Source organism: Priapulus caudatus, unplaced genomic scaffold, assembly GCF_000485595.1.
Source record: "Priapulus caudatus unplaced genomic scaffold, Priapulus_caudatus-5.0.1 Scaffold3, whole genome shotgun sequence".
NCBI lineage: Eukaryota > Metazoa > Priapulida > Priapulimorpha > Priapulimorphida > Priapulidae > Priapulus > Priapulus caudatus.
The window spans coordinates 346,981-363,717 of record NW_014577064.1 but is presented as its reverse complement, the minus strand read 5'-3'; the positions used below and the strand labels follow the sequence as shown (position 1 = coordinate 363,717).

The 16,737-nt window shown below is 43.2% G+C and overlaps 1 protein-coding gene across 1 annotated transcript in view; it reads right to left on the bottom strand.

Moving 5' to 3' along the window:
• LOC106820849 (leucine-rich repeat-containing G-protein coupled receptor 5-like) overlaps window positions 1-16,737 on the bottom strand; it is a 150,984-nt gene that overhangs the window by 34,945 nt on the left and 99,302 nt on the right. The window contains exons 4-5 of the mRNA XM_014825445.1: window positions 11,374-11,445; window positions 742-813 (exon numbers count right to left, since the gene is read on the bottom strand). Coding sequence (XP_014680931.1) covers window positions 742-813; window positions 11,374-11,445 — 144 coding nt within the window. The remainder of the gene's footprint in view (window positions 1-741; window positions 814-11,373; window positions 11,446-16,737) is intronic.

Below are 16,737 nucleotides of genomic sequence, written 5' to 3'. Positions count from 1 at the left end.
AGAGAGAGAGAGAGAGAGAGAGAGAGAGAGAGAGAGAGAGAGAGAGAGAGAGAGAGAGAGAGAGAAAGAGAGAGAGAGAGAGAGAGAGAGAGAGATAATAAATTTGTCCGCATCTCCTTCTGGCCGCGATGGTTGAGCAATCGTTATGGAGACCAGAGCAGTACAGTCGCGGATCAAACATAGAAAGCTGCGCCCGTGGGAATTTGGGTCCGGAGGAAAAATAGTTTCATTACAAAAAACTAATACGCTTACAGTTGTAATGTCTCTTCTCAAACATTCGTGCGGATTATAACTTGCGAGCGATTGCGATGGCATTAAAATCGATTCTCGGAGACCTCCCACGCGGTGGTAATGCGCGAGAGTTGTTTTGCTGTAATTGTGTGAACTAATCATGCGTTTCAACGCAGCCGTTCCGATCCAAAACTGCCTCTCATTACTCTCATTACTCTCATTACCCTCATTACTCTCATTACTCTCATTACTCTCATTACTCTCATTACTCTCATTACTCTCATTACTCTCATTACTCTCATTACTCTCATTACTCTCATTACTCTCATTACTCTCATTACTCTCATTACTCTCATTACTCTCATTACTCTCATTACCCTCATTACTCTCATTACTCTCATTACTCTCATTACTCTCATTACTCTCGCTTTCCTTCTATTTCCCATTTACGGCTCTACTCTCCTATTTCTTCCCTTGTCTCCATGTTTCCTCGATCGTATCCACACTTACAGTGTTTTTAGGCACTTCAGATTTCCTAAAGCTGAGTACGGAACTTCAGCGAGACTGCTGTCTGTTATGGTCCTGTAGAAAAAAAAAATCCGTATTACTCTACGACGTGTTTAGTTGTACTATTTATACGAGCAATTACGAATGCACTTACTATAACATTGTCATACGAATATACTGCTTGAACTAGAATGTTTTATGTTAATATTCATTACATAATTATGGCTGATATCGGCGTCTCATATGACGATACAGAAACAAGACAATTGAGTTTATCAGCTTATACATATTCATGCATTCTAATGAATTATTCGAATCCGATTACCTTAACCTAAAAGGTTTTTGGTAGAATGTCATTGCTTCCTTAATAAACTACTAACATTTACCTAGTAGACAGTGCAAATTGTTTTCTAATAATTATTATGGAGCTACGTTAATGTTTAATTAGCGAAAATTAAATGTTAGCTTTTGCTTGTACACACGAGCAATATCTGTGGCTGTGCACATGCGTGTACTCCTACATACACACTCATCCTATATGTAAATTTGTTCGAGAGAATCCATGTTAAAAATACTTCAAGAACTATCTATTAAATACTCTCGGTATTTTTAGATACTGCTCTCTTTTGAGAACTCGTTTGGAAACAGCGCTGGCATTTTGAGTGATTTTGTATAGAGCGATTCAAGTCGAATTGGTAATGCAATTACCTGAGTTGTTTCCTCCGCACACTGCCCCATTCATGAATATGTGAGTAGTATGTGAGTCATTCATGAATATGTAACGATATATATTTTTCCCCCGGATTATGAGAACGCATCTTTATCCTATCCCGTTCTTAGTGAGGCGTTGAAATGAAGTCTTTGCCGCTACAATTACTAAAATACTAGTTCGTGTTCTGATGATTCAAACACGAACGTGCTGAACTGAGTTAGCAGTCTACTTGGTAAGTCAGACATGTATTGCAATGTTTGAGCATCCGCGATGGGTCATTGGAACATGCTAGAATAGCGTAGTACCCCCTCAGCAAGCACTCCGTCCTCGTCACCGCGCACCCTCCTCCGGTAAACCTCCTCCGGTACCCTCTTAGGGTTATCCTATTACACTTCCAGCAGAATGCAATTACGTAATAGCATAACACACGCGCGGGAGATATATATATATATAGAGAGAGAGAGACAGAGAGAGAGAGAGAGAGAGAGAGAGAGAGAGAGAGAGAGAAAGAGAGAGAGAGAGCGAGAGCGAGAGAGCGAGCGAGATAGAGATGGAGTGAGTGAGTGAGTGTATATGGATGATGTGAGATCGATCAAATGAGGCTTCTTCGTTATACGTGGGAATTTTAGAGGGGGTATAGAACACATGCAATATCGTACACTCTATATACGACCGTAGGGACACCCGCGGAATAAAAAACGGCAGATTCTGCAGTTGGATGCGACACGCACCCTACTTCTGTAACTACAGGGCATATAAGCTTATACGAGATTATGATCTCCTGTACATTCACCTAGGACGGACAATGCATCAAAAACTAGTATCCGCGCAACCGCCCGCACTCTTTGATGTGGCGAGTCCCAAGGCATATATGATAAGGTCCCAAGGCACGGTAAATATAAATAAAAACGTCATTGTAAGCCGTGTTGCAAGAGAAGGCGATTGCCAACTAAATAGCTCTACAATGCTGGCCTTACAAACTCACGCCATACTTTTAGAACTCGTATCAACGGAGCTCAGCACAGCCACTGGAGAGATCTTGAATGACTACAAAAGTTCAATCCCCACGACCCGCATTTTTGACCGCATATAATGCTATGCATTTTACATGTAGGAGAGACGCGCATGCGTACGTACGCCGATACATCACACTTACACCACAGTGCAAGCAACCACACGCTCACCCAAGCCAGCTGCGAAGTTATGGTGATGAGGGGACGGGTGAGGACGACAATGATGAGGCGGGTGACAGCCATCTGTTGACAGGCATCAAGTTTAACCACTTACAAATAGCCATGTTCACTGGGGCTCGGTGATAGATGGGGTATGGTTACGGTACGCTCTAATAATTGCTTAGCTCATTCTGCTATCGCGGCAACGTCGTATACGACGTATATATATATATATATATATATATATATATATATATAAATATATATATGTATATAAAGAAATATATATATATATATATATTATAAGAGAAAAGAGGTAGATTTTCTGACGCGGTAATCTTCGCCGCGGTGAGCATCAAGCCCACGCCACCGATCTCAGTGTATAGCCCGTGTGTCGGACACCAACATAGGCTTATCCATAATTATTTGTTAAATCCACCCATATTTGTAGATATAATGACGATAAATAGGTCTTAATACGGGCGATAATTTTAGCAGTGGGGTGATGTCAGAAAAGTAGCACAAACTTAGTTAATACCAGGTTAAACTATGCCAAATTTATACATTTTTGTTATTATGCACTCAGTTGTCAGTTGAGTTTCAAAAGCAGCACAACACACACTTTTAGTGGTTTATTTTTGTTCATTTGCATTTAAAAAATTGTAATTTGTCTGTGTATACATTCGGATATAATGTATAACATGGTATAAAGAATTAAGTTTATTAAAATGGTAATCAATCAGGTGCTATTCATCTTTATGATAATGTCATCTATGGTGATTTCACTGGTGCAGAACTCTGCCAAATTGACCAACTAATTTGGTTAAAATGAGGTGATATCCATACGTTTGGAGAAATATTTACTTTTAAAAATCTGTTCATTATTTTACGATGAAAATGACACTGAACTGATACCGTGCTATATTGACGGGTTTAGTTGATTGACCTATGTATTTAGTTTAGTTTAGTTTTTATGTATTACTTTGATGTAAAGCGAATCCCAATGATAAGAGAGACACGTGACAGATGTCACCAATTGTGTATTTAAAAGGCGAGACGAGGCTTTCAAAGCCAGAGAGGCATATTCGTAATAACTTGGCGCAATTTCATAACAATGTTATATATCCAGAAGCTTTGACTACACAGAATCATAGAATCGTTCGAACTGTTTTTCTCAGAATATTGTTCATTGTTTGTTTCTCTGTTACGAATCTATCCATATAATTAAGTAAAAAAAGTTATAAAAAGGAAAACCGAGCCATCCGCTACCCTAGAGTGTCGGCTGAGAATTAGCCTTGCGTGTATACCATGCTGGTGGGAGGGTGATTACTGTCTTCTATCCATCCCGGAATCTCTACCCGTATATTGAGTCCGTGTGGCTGGATAGTGTTTAGATTGTGAATCCAGTACGCTTCTCTTTCCTTTCTGATGGGGATCGTATGGGTGAAGGGGGGGGGGGTGAAAATATTTTGGAATTAAGTAAGTATATGTGGCTGAATTTGCTCTTAAAAGTTGTTCCTATGCGTTTTTCCCCGAGCAACGCCGGGTACCAGGCTAGTTTATATTAAAACTGTTTCATACGTCTATATATATATATATATATAGTATATATATATAATATATATATATATATATATAAGTTATATATATATATATATGTGTGTGTGTTGTGTGTGTGCTGTGTGTGTGTGTTGTGTGTGCGCGCGACGCGCTGTGTGTGTGACGTGTGTTTGTGTGCGTGTGTTGCTATACGTCGTGACGTGTGTGTGTGTGTGTGTGTTGTGTGTGTGTGTGCGTGTGTGCGTGCGTGCGTGCGTGTAACGCAACCTGTGTGTGTTATGTGGTGCTGCGTTTCGTGCGTGCCTCCGTGTCGTGTTTTTAGTACCCCGAGCGATAATTGAGCGTAGTCGCTTATAGATGGAGCACCGGGTTTCTTCACGAGCTCTAAAGAAGAGGCTTGCCGATGGTTAGGTAAACCGCTAAAAAAGACGAACGTTTTCTATTGTTGTTCTCTTCCAATTTCGAGCCTTATGATGTGGCAATCTGCATTCTAATTAATGCTTACCGCGAGTATGCACTGAATTAAAATCTTTTTCATTAATACTTTGAAGGTCAGATTTAATTTTCCAAGGAATATTTTACTAAGCGCAACAGCTAGTGATGACCCGGGGCCGCCATCATACTCGGGTAACGGCTAACGGCTATATTATATTATATATCTTAGTATATATATAATATATATATTATATATGTGTGTGTGGTGTGTGGGTGGTGTGTGTATGTGTGTGTGTGTTCGTGTGTTGTGTGTGGTGGTGTGTGTGTGTGTGTGTGTGTGTGTGTGCGTGCGTGCGTGTGTGCGTGCGTGCGTGCGTGTGTGTGTGTGTGTGTGTGCGTTGACATATGAGATATTCTCGCGCGTCGAATGAAGACAACAACAGGAAATGCGAACGTCCGTGTGTTAAGTGTCGAGTGTCAATGTCCGTCTAATACACTATTTTCTCTAATTTCCTATTTTAGGCAAATACAACTCAATCGGACACCTTCTATCTAAGATCTCATCTTGTAAGGAAATGAGTTTCGCGGCTGCATGCGGTGTCAGCCCCGTGGTAGGTGACGTGCCGCCGGATAATGGCTTCCTGCGTTAGGACCAACCGGAGCGTGAGAGTCGAGTGCTAATAATAAGGAGGAGCAGATGCATGCGAGGTGGGAGAGACGTATTAATGTATGCATACGGCGTGTGTCGCCTACATGAGGCGGGCGCCGACTTGTATAAATTAACAGAATAGAATGAACAGAAATAGAATGAACCGCGTTATTTACGTCTTAATATCGCCTTGACAACTATGCATACATGTATATTATATGCTACAATGTTCGTATACTAAGACTAGTTTGCGACGTTACGTTTGCTTTGGTCAGTCTGACATTTTCCTCTCGCTATATTCATTCGATTTCATGATTTCAGTGTTCATCGTCCAATGCCCACTACGGTGTGGCTATATATATATTAGGATATACTAACACTTTTTCATTTATATTTTCTTATGTTGTGTTTCTAGTATTTTCGCCTGTATAGCAGCATTTAACGCCACGGTCGCAATGTTACTATTACATTGAGATGTTACCGGGACGTATGCGATACATTACTCACGCGATATAATATTTCAATTTAGTAATGGTCACGCGGTTGTCAGAAATAGCTGACAATACATCGTCCAGTGATGAGCGCACGCCCACACTCCCCACACAGTCTAGCCAATCCCCCGTGTGTTAAAGTAGGTAAACCTCGCAACAAAGCGCCTATATACACCTATTGTGAGCATGCTTTCAGTATGCAAACATCACGAATTGTTCTCATTGAGCCAGAAATGTGCTCTGAAGATTACTATTTTGAATTACTCCTCGGGCGCGGTAAATTATGTTGAGCGAAGTGTCAGAGAATGCTAAATAGTAGCCCTACGCTAGCGCAAATAGTTCCTGAAACGAAAACACTATATTTTTTTCGTGATTGCATATGTAATGTAGATAACATGTGATTTAAACAAATTTTACAATTACGTACCGAGAAAAAATCGAACAATAAAGTATAACATGTGTTATCACATAAATGAACTGTTAATGCGACGCAACGGTCGCTCGGCTGTGTACCGTATGTGTAAATACTGTAGGCTTTAAGTAAAACTTTCGTTTAGGCTTTAGGAAGAAATGTTGTGAAAGTAGCAATACAAATAAGTTGTAGTGAATCTTTGTAACATAGGAGAGCTCACAGTAGGTATATATATATTATGCATCTAGCTGCGAGGTTCATCCACTTTAAGTAGAGTGAGAGACTCGTAGAGGGCACGGAGCGCTCTACAATGATTCGCGTTACGTTTGCGCCATGAGGTCATATTTCTAGAAGGCGCGCCGCTTCCGTGCGTGACAGGTGCTTCTATACACGGCACGGCGTGTAGTGTCACACAGTGACGCACGCACAAGTCATTTATCATTGATTGATTAGTCTCCGATTTGAGTGCAACCGCGGGGTTGCTGGTGATGTCCACGCACCACGCACGCACGCGTGCGCTCTTAGACTAATGTACGTAGTGTGAAGAGACTAGTCGTTATAGACATGGCTGCTGGTTAGGTGTAGTGTGTGACAAGCGTGGGCGCTCATGCCGTAGGTGTGCAGAAAGTGAAGATACCAAAACGATATGTATGTGTGCGTGCGTGCGTGTGTGTGTGCGTGCGTGTGTGTGTGTGTGTGTGTGTGTGTGTGCGTGTGTGTGTGTGTGTTGCGCTGTGTGCTTGCGTGTGCGTGCGTGCGTGCGTGAGTGAGTGAGTGAGTGAGTGAGCTGATCAGATCACTTAGTGAGTTGAGTGAGATGAGCTCAGTGAGAAAAAAAATCGAGGCATAATGAGCGAGAGAGCGAACGAGCTGAGAGGGGGGGTACTGATACATAGCCACAACACCACGACCGAAAGCATTGCTTGCATTCGATGAAGTGTGATAATGCAACAGATTAGGTCTGGCGCATAACGAATAGTTCTGCTTCCCTGGCACCCCTCAACGCATTCCCATTGCTCGAGCCATTAGGTTGGTGTTCACCTCGGCTGCCTACTGACTATATGTCCATCTAGTATTTCACTCGTCTTCTCGACAGAGGTTGTAGGTGGTGCATATATGCTGAGTGTTGGATGAAGCGTATTTGCGGAAGAAAGAGAGAGAGAAAAGAGAGAGAGAGAAGAGAGAGAGAGAGAGAAGAGAGAGAGATAAGAGAAATGGATATTGGATTGGTATTCATTACTGCTTTTTCCTGGTTCTGAAATTCCAGCGTTTGGCTGATGAAATTTCACGACAAAAGAAAATGAAGTTATCCTACTCGTAAGTACGCAATATGACTAAAAATGATTCTCTCACTCTTTCCTCTCATCCTCCTTCCTATATATATAGTAATATATATATATATATATATATCATTATAACTATATATATCCGACCAGAATAATAATAGGTGAAAGAGTGTGACTGTCCAATAAACATTGAAATTCGTCATTTACTAGCCTTAGAAATACCCGATTTACTAACGCGTAACTCCAACCACCTTGACCGCTCAAATCGTACACAGTAGCATTCGTTCTAGCGATCGTGCGAAATCGTTCTCTTCGTATACACCCCCCAATCCGGACATACAGACTTAAAACGTACACACGATTCGCTAGTTCTGCCTGCGCAACGCCAATAAACAATCCATAAACCCGCCTAACACCCTTCGAATACAATAGGCAGCTACAACACTCTTTATGCGACAACTCTTGGCCTTCGGCGATGCGGTTTGCTACGCTGGGATATTGGAGTCTGAGAGCTGCTGATGATGGCTGGGCGTGCCGTGGCGGGGGGCATACTCAGCTTAAACTAGGTCAAAGATAGCTCAACGAGTGCTGCGCGTATCTCCAGATGGCGAGTGCATACGCGAAATCGATTCCGCCCACGATGCTATTCGAATGTAACGTTTAACGATTTCGAACTCAAATTTGTTGATTACGCTGTATAAATCGTAAGTATCTAAGGCCTAGTAAATACTAATTTCCCACGTTTATGAAATCACACCCTTCCCTATATCTACATTCTGATATATAATAACATGCAGCAAGATAAAACACATTTTTCAATCCGATGGCCTGTTTGTTACACTAGTATTTCACTCGCGCTACTACAAAAAATGGCACAACTGATGTAAACTTGCATCGAGTACCGAGCCTGCATCCTGTCCCCGCGCCTCACCATGGAAATAACTGTACCTCCGCCTGCAATGTTTTTATATCTGACAGTCTAGTGCGAGAAAATACTACGGTTGATCAAACGTACGATTAGGGTATGGGCAGGAACATATCAGTGATTCGAGTCTAATAACACCAATAAGCTCGCGCGCGGTGCGTTGTACGTGGTGTGTGATGTGTTTGTTGTGTGCCGTGCGTGCGTGCGTGCGTGCGTGCGTGCGTGCGTGCGTGCGTGTGTGTGTAGACACGTCGCCAGGCGGAGGCCCGGAAGCTCGGAGTTCAACATCATTTTCGGATTTATATTTTGTAAATAAATTGTGAAATCTCATACACAAGGTTTTTACTGACCTAATAAAATTGTATTTTTTATATTAGTTCAGTAACCAACTAAGAAAAATAGCGGCGTAAACACGCTAATTTTTATTGCTCGACATGGCACTTTTTTCGGTTCGAAAGCTGAATTTTGTACCTCTCTGATAAATTTCATTCACAAAAATCGTCTACTACCAGGGGGGGGGGAACTCAGTACACTGCAAACATAATTGCTATTTCTAAATCAAGAAAATTCATAAGAAATTTCTTATTTAGCAATTAATATGACTTCGTCGAGCATAGGTTTATTAAGCAGTTGCAATGTACTTTTTACTGTGTTTCAAAATTCAACACGCCAGCGTACACGATTTTCCTAGAGCATTTCAAAAGATTTCGGTAGAGGCCCCCCGGACGCAATTTTTTTTCCCCACTTGAGTTCCGGACCACAGCCAATCAGCGCACTCCATTCACTCGACTTCCTCGAAGCAACAATGTAAAATGAATACCTCCTATACCTAACCATAAAACGTAACCGAACACCCCTGCTATACCTAACCCACACGCTATACCTACTCCTAACCCTAACCCTAACCCTAACACGTAACCGAACCCTAACACTAACTATAATCCAACCATATATATAAGAACCATTTATTACAAAACACTATCTATGGTGGGTCCGGAACTCAAGTGGGGAAAAAAATTTCGCCCCCCGGACCCCCACCTGGGGGAGGGGGAAACCCCTCACACACTCTCCCACTTTAGGACTTACGATGGTTCGCGATTGGCCTTCAATATTAGTCAATCCCTAGCGACGGCCCTGGTGTGTGTGTGGCATGGCTGCGTTGCTGCAAACCGCATGCAATGCACCTTCGTACACTCAGGGTAGATTGAGTCCATGAGCGAGAGCGCCATCTGTCGTGGAGTTTGGCGTTGCTGTTGTGCAGTATATCACGACACACAATCATTGACGACGGCAAGCCGCAATGTGAAAGACTGCCAGGACATAATCAATGCAGATTGTGCACGCATCGGCGATCCCGCTGCGCGTTGTCTCATCAAATGTTCTCATTTGTGTACTGACAGATAAGCAGAATTACCGACACTATAACATTCACATAGCACGCTTGTTGTCGTACAACCATGTGGTTCAGCGATCTGAATGTGTTTACAATATAAATATGCATTTTGATCTGTTTGCATGCATCAATAGAAACGAGGAAATTAATTATTTATGTTTCTTATGTATACAACACTGCGGTGTCTTACACGCAGAGTAATTCTGCACACACTATTGCGTCATAGCACATGATAGGATCACGAGTGAATAATAATAGATTAACTAGTATATTATAGTATAATATAATAGTTTATCTAGTATATTATAGTATATAATAGTTTATCTAGTATATTATAGTATATAATTGTTTATCTAGTATATTATAGTATATAATAGTTTATCTATTATTGTTCACTCCTGATAGCAGTCTAGAAATCCGCCGGCGAGCAAGATTGTCTCCAATCTAGATTCCGCGCTGTGAAACGCTCAAGCTAAACTCGTGTCACTGTACTCTCACGTATTTCGTTAGTTACTAGAGGATTTCATTCAGTTATAACTCAACTTGGAACTCATCGTCAAATTAAAATTGCACACACACAGGCGCATATATATATAATACACACACAGCACACACACACACACACACACACACACACCATACACAGCACACCACACACACACCACACACACACACACACACACACACACACACCACACACACACACACATATATATTATTTATATATATATATATATATATAGGCGGGCATACAGCCATACACGCACACGCACACGCTCGCCCACACGCTAGCACATATGCACGAATGCACGCGCACACACGTGAAAACGATCAAAAGACACTAGCGGCTATGAAATGCACGGGCACGGACGCGCACGCACACACGTGAACGCTCAAAGACACTAGCGCATGAACGCACGCGCTCGGACGCGCACGCACACACGTGAACGCTCAAAGACACTAGCGCATGAACGCACGCGCACGGACGCACGCGCACACACGTTAACGCTCAAAGACACTAGCGCATGAACGCACGCGCACGAATGCACGCGCACACACGTGAACGATCAAAGACACTAGCGCATGAACGCACGCGCACGGACGCACGCGCACACACGTGAACGCTCAAAGACACTAACGCACGAATGCACGCGCACGGACGCGCACGCACGGCGATTGGAACTCGACTCGTATACGATCAAGAGCGTATTAATTCTTAGTAATTCTTTAGACCTTCTTAATACGCTCTTGATACGATCGAGTGTTTACAGTTTCCTGCTATTTCGGCCGAGATTAAATTAGTTTATAATTGTACAGATTTTACATAATGCAGACGTCTGGCAGTTTCTTGCTCTGGGCAGTTTACCTTTACATTACATCACATCGCATCACACTATATCAGATAACGTTTAGAAAAAAAACTATAAGTGCACAGAAGCTCTTAGAAGCTTCTTACAATTAATCTCGTACTAACGACAGAGTCACCATCAGTAAGAAATTGCGACTAGGCTTATAGGTCACATTAGGGAGTCATGGTCATGTACGATGAAATTCTGCGTTCGTAAACTCAGTATGTAGGCTTCGTGGAATTCTGACTTACAGCTGTTTTAGATGCTCCATGCCAGAGAACGTGTCCGAATCGATCGCTGTGATGGCCGAACCAGAGAGCGTCCTGCAACAAAAAGACATGCAAACGTCGTAATGAAATATGCGCGAGAAATCCCGCGGCATTCGCGTTAATGCATCGCTAGCATGTATTCCGTTCGTTGGCACATAATTGCATTTTCCTATAATGGTTTTACTTTCGACGCATTCGCTGCATTTAATCTCGTCTTGCGTGTCGAACAATGTAGCCAACGTTAATTAGACCGGTGCAGATTACATGGATTTACATGAGGAATTACTCGTTAAAGTGATTTCGTCACCGTAAATAGTAAAAAATAAAAAAGATATTTCTTTTTTCTTTCAGTAATTCTGTTCACTTTTCATGGTTAAATTGCTGCATTATACTTCCTATTTTACTATATTGTTCGATGTAAACATACACTCGTGACGCATACATAGCCCATAGCAAGCAATTAATGTCAGGATCATAATATCAAATCGTCCAGGTTTTTTGGATTTTTAACTAGTTGAGAAACAATCTTATCAAGTAAGAATTTGACGATAGATTTAGTCCCGTTAGTACTTACTTTTAATGTAAAAAAAGGCAGCAAATTTTTTAAAAATATACACCATAGAAATTTCGTAACGTAGTCAATTTAACTTGCGGTGTTTTACATAACAGATGAGACGCATGTATTGAACTTGAACAACAGTCGAGGCGTTGCTGAGACCCGATGTGAGGCAGCGAGACCATACACGTACGTCTCTGTGGCATAGAACGCAAATACGCGTATATCGTGTATTATTACGTGATAGCTTCGTGCAGCAAGTCTTGCTAATCATCGCTCACTACAAATCTCGCTAAAAGTAACCGACTGTCGAAACATTGCAGCTTCGAATGTTCACGGAGACGTAGCTGTTGTCTTATATACGTCTATTACGAACGCCCCGTCTATCAGTAATGCAGGCTCAACCAAGCTAACCAAATTTGGACGTTGTTGTTACGCCCACGCACCAATTTGTCAATTTTACGACACTTTATTACTACGCAGCTTTTTCAGAACGCCACCATCGCTAATTGGTTAGAGCTAAATATTCGCGCCGTGGATCGGTTCACGTCACGTCCATCGCATCGCGTCGTGATGCCTCGTTCCGCGATTTTTGTTGCAGTCCCGTGTAGCATTGTAACACGTGTAAAATCATCATTCTTGTTTACAGCATGATATCAAGAGTCCATGATAGAAAAAAATGCGATTATGGACTCTTTATGATATCTACAACTACGACTTGACTATACGTATATCAGCGTAAGCGTTATGCTCCGTATATACGTCAATGCATATGCGGGCTGGGCTGTTCGGTGCACGAATGTCTTTCTATATGTCTCTCTATATGTCTCTCTATATATCTCTCTATACGTCTCTCTATATGTCTCTCTATATGTCTCTCTATATATCTCTCTATATGTCTCTCTATATGTCTCTCTATATGTCTCTCTATATGTCTCTCTATTCGACGGAAACGTGCTCGTCGTATGTAGAGTAGGGCTGTACGCAATATGTAAATGCTCGGCAGAGACACACACGCGCAGGCGCACACACGCACGCATGCACACCCACGCTTACACACGCGCATGTACGTACGCACGCACGCGTACACACACGCATTCACGTAGGCACGCACGCGTACACGTACACGCGCGCACGCACACGCACGTATACACATGCGCGCGCACGTATACGCACGCAGGTATACACGCACGCACGCAGACACGCACACCAGTTGCATATTGAAGCCAGTTGGTCCGTGAAGATAATATGGGGTTCGGAGGACAACATGTTAAACGTGGCGTCGGTGTATCGTTAGTCCGCGTGTACTAATCGTACTGAAAATAGAGGCGTTAAACTCGACAATCACCGCCCACCCTTTCAATATTATAATGTAGTTTCCACATAATTTTAGAAAAAGATTAGTATTCCAACTGTTTAGTACAGAAGAAGCTAATATAACCGGTTCGATCGGGAAGTTTCTACATCACGATCGATATGAATGAACGTCGGTAAGACACAGGCTTGCGTGCGTGTATTAGTAGGCGGCAGCATTAGCATCTCAATGGTCGTGATGATCGCTGTATAGAAAACTGACATTAAAATATTATTAGCGGGCACATGTAGCAGCAGGTCTCTCTCTCTATATTTTATATATATCCCCCCCTCTCTCTCTCTCTCTCTCTCTCTCTCTCTCTCTCTCTCTCTCTCTCTTTCTCCAACAGTCGTATCTTGTATTCGAATGGCAGGTACATACTAGTGATGAACGAATGAACGGAGCATGTCATTTAACGTAAAAAACAACAACGCAGATTTAACGATTTTACGGTATGAGATCTCTTATAATGCACTAGTGCATTTCGACCTTTATTCGTACCCATTAAAAATATAGTAAGTTATGCACTCGGCTACAACTTTTTTCATAATTAAACTTGACACAATCCATCATACTGATAAGTAACAATATAAAATGACACCGCCATGTTTCTCCATATCGGTCAATCAGAGGTCACGATTTCATTCATGTTGCATCATGATATTATTCGTATCACGCTCTATATGTACAGAGCTCCATCCTTATGGACCATTCCTATGGTTGGGATGATATTCTAACGGACGGATATAACGTACCGACATATACCGACATCCGCGATTCGTGCGGCAGTGAGCTGTACGTCACATAACACCTTATTCATATACATTTTAGCGAGTTATCTAGTTTTCTATCGCCCACGATCTCGTGCATTTCGTGTAACTCAATAAAGTAGACTGTGCACTTTCCTCTTTAAATGGCCAACGCGATTTCCCTTCGGCGATGGTAAAAAGGGAGAGCGAGCAGTAATAGCTCGTTTTTTAGACGCCCGCTGCTTCCAGCTTAAAAACTAAATCGTCATTTATTTCGCGCTGGTTAGCAACCCACGTCTACTCTCTCTCCAGCCGTCTCGGCGAGTCACGCGAACAACAACGAAACGTTAATTGCTTCATTCCTTTCATGGTTCTCCTTTGATCGCCGATCGATCGCAAACTGCATGCAGCGCCCCCTTTGTACAATTCCGGATACTTGAATGAATTGAGCTAGAGCGAGAGCGCCATCTGTCGTGGAGTTTGGATCGGTCGCAATGGCAACGGCGGGACATTCGTGATTCTCAAACAACTTGGCTTCAGATTCAACCGCTATATATGCGTTCCACAGACATAGTATATGACCGCACTCAAGTGAGATTGCAAACGGCTATGTGGGGTACAATAATATATGAGTAGATGTATGCAATATAATGCATCGTTGCAATCACCGGTGATCTTTTTAGTGCACCTAGGCGGCATATGCTCCAAATATTGATCACCAAATACGAATCATAAATGCCATCCCCACTCTTTGCGAGTAGAGTATGTTTGGCTTATTGCGTAGAACCGTGCGCCATATACATCACAACCGCAGGAAATATGAACAGTTCCTACAGCGCCCCCTATGGATATTAAAGGAAGCGCTTTGATTTGGTTTCTTTTCTGAGAAGGCGGATCAGTGTGGACGTAATGATTGAGGACGTGGAAGCCACACGCGCTGCGCAGCAGAGTGACACAACAAGCCGATGCAGGGAACGAACGCTCCTCCGAATCCATATAAGATTGAATTGGCAGTATGCGTGTAAATCAAAGCTGTGGAGAGACAGCATTGTAGGAAGGTAGATGGTGCCGGGCGGGGGCAGGGCCGGATTTGGAACAGCATAGATTACTGTACAGGGCCGCAGCTTGTGGGGGGAAGGGGACAGCTGCCCCCTAGATTTTGGAGCAAAATTAAAAAATAAGCTTAGCTAATAATCGTAAATAACCCTAACATGATGTTTTGGTCACTTATCCGTGAATGCTTTGTCTCAGACCCACCCCTACCACACCATGGACGTCGATCAAGAGCTGCGCCCGTCGCTCATCATTACACAGTTGAGTCATGAAAATTTGCCCTTTCCCCCAGGAATTTGCTCAGCCTACGGCCCTGCTGTGTCTCGCATGATTTAGTGTGACAAATTACGGCGAAGGCGACGCCATGGTAATCGTGGTACACCTCTAACAAGCGAGCTTACCAACTAAAATGGGCGTTCGATAACCTCCGTCATCCTGCATCCTTGTATAAATGGAATTTGTATAAGACGTATGTAGTGTACATGTATGTGCGCGCGTGCGCGTGCGCGTGCGTGTGCGTGCGTGCATGTGCGTGTGTGCGTGTGCGTGCGTGTGTGCGTGCGTGCGTGCGTGCGTGCGCGTGCATGTGCGTGCGTGCCTCTCAGTATTGGTGGCGAAAGGTTTCCATACTTTACCACGGTCTGTTTAGCAGTAAGGATTTAAACTTCGGCTAATGCGAGACACACGGACACGCACGCCTGTCGTTGTATTTTTAATTAACCATCCATCACTGGATGTGCGTGGGCAAACATACAGCTCTCTAGAGCGACGGCATCAGCGCAGGGAAGCAGACACATGCTTAGCCCGGCGCACACGTGAGTGAGAGAGAAGAAGAGAGAGAGAGAGAGAGAGGGAAGGGAGAGAGCAGAGAGAGGCAAGCGAGAGAAAGGAGAGATAATAGGAAAAAAAAAAGAAGGAAGAAGGGGTGAAGAGAGAGGGAAGAGAAGAGAGAGAGAGAGAGAGGAGAAAAGCGCGAGAGAGAAGAGAGAGAGAGAGAAAGAAAGAGAAGAGAAGAGAGAGAGAGAGAAAGAAGAAGAGAGAGAGGGAAGAGAGAGATAGAAGAGAGAGAGAGCGCGAGCGGCGACTGCGAGAGAGAGAGAGAGAGAGAGAGAAAGAGAGAGAGAGAGAGAGAGAGAGAGAGAGAGAGAGCGAAAGCAGAGAAGAAAAGAGAGAGAGAGAGAGAGAGAGCGAGAGAGAGAGCGAGAAGAGAGAGAGAGAGAGAGAAGAGAGCGAGAGTAGAGAGCGAGAGAGAGAGAGAGTGGGAGCCGAGAGAGAGAAAGAGAGAGAGAGAGAAGAGAGAGAGAGCAGAGAGAGAGAGAGAGAGGAGGAGAGAGAGAAAGAGAGAGGGAAGAGAGAGAGACAGAGCAGAGAGAGAGAAAGAGAAGAGAGGTAAGTAGAGAGAGAGAGGAGAAGAGACAGAGCAGAGAAGAGAGAGAGAGAGAGAGAGAGAGAGAGAGGGGGGGGAGGGAGAGAGAAAGAGAAGAGAGAGAGAGAGAGAGAGAGAGAGCGAGAGAGAGAGAAGAGAGAGAAGAGAGAGAGAGAGAGAGCGAGAGAGAGAGAGAGAGAGAGAGCAGCGAGAGAGAGAGAGAGAGAGAGAGAGAGAGAGTAGAGCGCGCGAGAGAGAGAGAGAGAGA